This window comes from Lasioglossum baleicum, chromosome 11 (genome assembly GCF_051020765.1).
Source record: "Lasioglossum baleicum chromosome 11, iyLasBale1, whole genome shotgun sequence".
In the NCBI taxonomy this organism is placed as follows: domain Eukaryota; kingdom Metazoa; phylum Arthropoda; class Insecta; order Hymenoptera; family Halictidae; genus Lasioglossum; species Lasioglossum baleicum.
In genome coordinates this window covers 6,220,183-6,226,182 of record NC_134939.1, presented here as the reverse complement: position 1 = coordinate 6,226,182, position 6,000 = coordinate 6,220,183, and the positions used below count along the sequence as shown (strand labels likewise).

Genomic DNA, 6,000 nt, shown 5'->3' with positions numbered 1-6,000 from the left:
AGAAAAGCTCATAAGATGCGATGTGTGTACTGATCTTAAATCTATATCTGGCAGTCTTTAACATCTTAATCTCAAGGATCTAAAGTCTGTGGTATAATGTATGGATGCAAGAGTCCTACATAATCGACGTAACGGTGCAGCACCGACTCGGTGCAGCTTCGCCAAAGGTACGCAAGATGGGCGAGCAATAGCGGCGCGAAGGGTGCCAACAGCAATCTGGAATTGAATGGGTGTTGAATCAGGGAACGGTTCGGCAACACGGCGACACGGCGAGCAAGCCGGCCGGCATTTCGTGTACCGCCGTCGAGTCGCGCGGACGTTCAATTGACGCTCCGTTCCGTGTGTGTTCGCGTCGCCGCTACAGTAGTAGTATAGAGAACATACTCCGAAACGAGAGAATGGTCTTTGTGTACTGAAAGTCCGCCTTTCGCTGTAACCGTCGGTGTGCTAAGGTCTGCCTTTAAAAAAAAAAATCTGTTAGTGAAGCAAACGAGTTTGGTGGTCGATCGGCTAACTGTGCCGTGGATCGTCGCGAGAATGCGTGTAGCGCTAAGGCTCCCCGAATGCAGGTATATCTCCGGATTTTCAGTGTAGTCCGGTGTTGTAGTGCAGTGTCCCAGCCAGGTAATCCCGGGCCCACGATCGGTTTAGAATGGCGCCGCGGTATTCGTCGGAGAAACACGGGAAATGGGAATCTCTTGGTGGTCCGGATCGTTGACGGTTGCGATCATCTCCCGTTCTTGATCTGGTAGCGATCGCGAGAGCACCGGAATCGCGCCAGCACATCAAATCGCACACGCAAGGGAAATCGGCGGTGTGTCTTTGGTTCAGTGTTATGTGTGAATGTGTTGGTTCCCCCGTGGAAGAATCATGCCGTTCGTGCTGCGGAAAGTGGAGCCGCGCTACCTGTGCCGCGGACACGTGCCAACAGGATCGGCCCCGCAGGGTTGGCCGGTCGGCGCTGAATTGGAGGCGGTGGCAAACGGCGCGCTCACCGTCTCCTTGAAACAGTTGGCATCCCTGCTCACCACCGCCGAGAACATCTTCGCTGACCTGACCGCCGAGCTGACCGCGGTCGCCGATCGCAGCAGCCGGCTCCGACAGAGGATCGACAAGGTCGAGGAACGTCTTGCCGCGGTCGATCCCAAGAAAATTCCAGTCCGTGAGTACCAACCGTCTCTATACCCTAGCGTCGAACAGAGCCGATCACCGGCAAGCCTGCCAACCAAGCTTGCAAATCAACATTTGAATTTGAACTTCACGCTATTTAAATGGGAGCCTCATTTAGAGAGACCAACAAAATTACTACGACCCTTGTATTTGATTTTAATAGTCTATCCCAGCCATTGCTACCAGCCAGGGTAGCATATCAAAATTTGAATTTAAAAGAGAGCCTCATTTAGAAGGACCAACAATATTAGTACGACCCTTATATTTAATTTTAGTATTGGCTTTTCCCAGCCAATCCTACCAGTCAGGGTAGCAAATTAAAATTTTAATTTGAACTACACGCAATTGAAAAGAGAATCTCATTTAGAAGGACCAACAATATTAGTACGACCCTTGTATTTGATTTTAGTATTGGCTTCTTCCATCGAATCCTCCCAAAATTTGGTTTTGTACTCCGCGTAATTTGACATGGAAGCCTGCTGTTGCAGATCGAATAATTTGATGCATTTTTAGTACAATCCAATGGAAATATTCTCCTTCTACCATAAACTAATCCTACCAAATTAAATTTCAATTTGATCTTCGCGAAATTTAGCTCATTTAGACCTACTATGCCTGTATGGTACAGGTGTCACTAATTACTTGTATTGTTCAACACTTGTGCTCAGTCAAGAGGCTGAAAAACGGATTTTTGGGATTCTTTTCTCAAAAACTATGAGACTTTATTCAATAAATGTTTCCGCGTTTAAAAAGGTTTATGTTAAAGAGAACCTTATAACATGGTTATCTAAAAGTAATTATCAATCGCATATTTACAAAAAGTCGAAGGTTCGGATCTTTTTGTACTGGGATTATACTAAAAATCGATAGCAGCATAAGCCGTTAGTAAAATACATTCGAAGAGACCCAGACAAATATTTTGAATTCGTAAGTCAATAATGATAGTTTGTCAGTTTTCGTTAAGAGTAGTATACATACGTAATAGCTGGAAGCACTTGGTACAGTTCGAAGTTCGAAGATCTGAACTTTTGCTGCATTACTACGTTGTGCAACTGACGCACAGCGGGGTATTTGCTCAATTCAGCTGGCCAGAAGTCAATTTCGCCAAACTCGTTCCAGGTAGAAATATAACTTGCTACCCGACAGTGTTGAGCAGACAGGATATACAGAGTGTGATTCTTTTCGTGTTTACCCTTTTAAGCAGCGTACAAATAGCCGATTTATCAACTCCAATATTGCCCCACCTATGTGCTTCTTGCAATAGCAAACACTCTAATTAAATGATTCTTCTTTCCAAAAAACATTTAGAAGTAATTAATTGTAGATTATTCCGAAGCACGTAAGTGCACTTAAAAAAAAGATAGCTTATTCAATCTTGAAATCATGAAATAATAATGCTCCAATATTTATTTGCAAGATCTTCGTTCTTAATTCGTTGTACTAAAATTGCCATACCATAATTCGGAACAATTTATGTGTTATTGAATTTGTTTGCATTTCACAGAATATTAAACGTTTAATTTTAATATGAGTAAATGCGCTCAATATTACTTTTCCTTGTTTAGAAAGTGTTTCTGGGTTTGGAGTCACAATAGCTTCATAGTAGATTTCCCATTGCTAGTTCATTGCTGATATAAAGGAAAATCAAATTACTCTTCAATAACATTACGGACGCTTTATTCAGCTGAATGCAATTTTTTCCAATCTCTTGTGGAATGTCTGCAACAGTCAAAAACTCGAGAGGTTTTTAACTTTTCTAGAAACTCAATAGTCACAGAAATTTTTTTAGAAAAATGATGGGACAGCATCTTCCCATTAAATTAAATTTATATTTCGAAGGTTATGGAAAAGTATTAAAACAGTCAGGAAAGAACGTGATTTTCTTCGGACCTCCAGCTCTGTAAATCAGTGGGTAGCCACGTTACGAACTTATTAAAAATAAAAGTATGGTAGTGTGCGGCAAGACAAGCGGTCCTTTGTCAGCAACCTCTGAGAACCACAGACCCCTCGGGGAGTCAGTGTAGCAGGTAAAAGTAACACTTTAGCAGGTAAAGGAATTCTTTTCGCGCTTGTGTGTTCGAAGGCGTAGATGCGAAGAACAATCGTCGAGGTTTTATCAGGTTAAAAAGAAACACTTCCTAGACGAGACATTGAATCATTCAAGAGCAAACATATGCAACATGTACTGAATGAAATAAAAATTTTTATAGAAACCGATATGAAGGTATATATTCTAGACTGCAATTTTTAATGACTCATTTCGTATGCAATTTATCGCAGCGTTTACAGTTCATGAAGTGGAAAACAATCTTTTATGAAAATTAATACGTTGATCACAATTAACCAACTCATTACCATATTGTAGACTTAAAGTTCATTTGTTTAAATTATTCATGTACAATCGTGTAAGGTAGTGTTTCAAAATAAATTTTAATATTATTTCTTCACTTATACATATAATAAGAATACTCGACTAATTGATTGACATCGAAATCACATCAAATTATAAAAATTAAAGACTTTAAAGGCTCAGTTTTATACCTTAAAATGATGTGCAATGAACCTGTAGCTTGCACTAAATAACATTTGCATTCTAAATCCGGACATTTTATATGCAACAACCTAATGTTACTAACCTGAAAACTGTTTTCCGTATTTTCCTTTCGTTTTTACTGCAACTGTTACATACCATTTCCTTGTTGTAGTTGCAAAAAGTCCACTAAAGCGGTTTTACCTTTACATTTTAAGTCTGTTCGCTGGAAGCGTTTAACGCTCCTTCCGAGGCGACGGTACACAGTGGTTGCGTGTGTTAGGAAACTGGTATTTGCACTGGAGATTCTTGGAATCTCGCGAAACCGCCTGTGAAATCGATCTCACGATTGGACTGTCGTCGCTGTACGCCGATTCATTCAGTCTCGAGGGGCGTCGGACGTATAGCAACGAAAAGCCTTTTCAGAGGATGCACCGGATGCACCGAAACGAGAGCGATAAATGCATGATCGATCAAGCGGTCTCTCTAATTATGCCCACGTCAGTGTAACGTACTCGGAAATCGTGTAGACACAAAAAGATCTGGCGGCAAGTTTTGAACCACCCTTGGGAAGATTGTTGAAGAACATACAGGGTGTCGCAAAAATGTACTTCCCTGAAAGAGCTAATTCCTGAGGTCATTTGAAGTAACTTCTTCCTATCCAAAAATATTCTCCGCGGTTTTGTTGACGAGTTATTCACGAAAAATGCGCGGACCAATCAGAGCGCGGCTACAGCGGGCGGACTCTGGCTCGGCTAATGCCAACGCCGCGCTTAGCGGGACCTGTCACCGAGCCGGAATTCGTGTGCTGTAGTCGCGCTCTGATTGGTCCGTGTTTTTCGTCAATAACTTCTGAACAAAGCCACGGAGAAATTTTCGTAAACGAAGAAGTTACTTCAAACGGAATTGTCTCTTTCAAGGAAGTACAAGTAACACGAGTGTTATTAAAACAGGAGATTGGATTTGTTCGGGAACTGTGCAATTTATTAACATAATATGAAGAAATTGTTCACGTGCATTCTCACGTTTCTCAATCAGTCTGTAACAACAATAATCTTCTGTTTCCATCAAACTACATTCTCTCTCTTCTCTTGTTCTTCCGCTCACATATCAACACAAGTTATTTTAGAACGTCGATTAGAAATGTGAATTATTATATGATAATATAATATTAATAATAATAACAACGCTTTGATACATACTCGAATAATTATAGTAGTGTTTCTATTGTCGGTGTGTACAAAATGGTAAAATTGAGGGGATACTGAATTTTTGGGCAATCGAGATCGTGTGGCGGGCAATGGTAGCTGCAGTGCTTATAGTGGTGTCGACGGCATGGGGGGCGAAGGGTGTATCCGTAGAGACCCACATTACGGGGAAAACGGCCCGGGGTTACCTGGCGCGTACCGTGGGAAACGGTTCTCTCGATGCTGAAAGCGAGTTTCACCTGAGGACGAAGGATTAGCTGCCGGTGATGCTGGACTGTTTAAAAGACGCCCTTGTTCTGATCCCGCTCGGCTCCGGGATAAGACGAACGCACTTCCGTCAGATAAAAATGCATCTTCTTCTTGGCGTCCATGACGCTTCTATCCCACCGCGACACTTGACGAAACAGATGATTAGAAATGCAAATTTTAGACGGGTCACTCTTATGCAAAATAAAAATTGTCAGTATCAAAATTGCAAGAAAAATAAAGCCAAATAAAAGTTCTGCTTTATTGACCGCCGCGTAGAATTTATATATAGAAGGTCATTCACTTTTTAAAAATGGAAACATATATTTTCTATTACACCATTTAATGCATATTCTTTACAAGTGAAAAAAAAATAATTTTTTCAAGAGCTATTAGAGGTCCAATGTGACGATCATTTACATAATTTTAATTTCAATGCTTACGTCGAGATAGGATCGTTATTTTGCTGTGATGTATTTAAATGTGATAATACGATTTATGCTAATATGTATACGCAGTGTACATATATACGATATAATAAAACACAAGACTCGTTGACCAGATAAGAAAGTTAAAAGGTATCGACAGGTGAAAGCAAACACGACAGATAAGTTAACTGGTGTTTCCCGGTTAACAAGACAATTTGTTGTACTACAGTATTCGATTGATAGAGTCGCTGACTAATTAGTTGTTACAGGATATTCGTTTTCTGTGAGGAATTGCGTTCTTGGTCAGATCTTTCGCTTTCGTGCTCGTTTGCGAACCTCTGAGAACAATAAAACCAGCACGATCGATTTTTGCAAACAATTCTGCAATTTCGCGAGAGCAACGATCCCCCACGGTCGT

General features: G+C 41.0%; 1 protein-coding gene across 2 annotated transcripts in view; it reads left to right on the top strand.

The window, feature by feature from the left end:
* The first annotated feature begins 276 nt into the window (after nt 1-276).
* The window catches only part of Gukh (NHS actin remodeling regulator GUK-holder), a 114,794-nt gene continuing 109,070 nt past the window's right edge, over nt 277-6,000 (top strand). For both annotated transcript variants that reach the window (XM_076433966.1, XM_076433965.1), the window contains exon 1: nt 277-1,162. In XM_076433966.1, the coding sequence (XP_076290081.1) occupies nt 844-1,162 (319 nt within the window). In that variant the 5' untranslated portion in view covers nt 277-843. The remainder of the gene's footprint in view (nt 1,163-6,000) is intronic.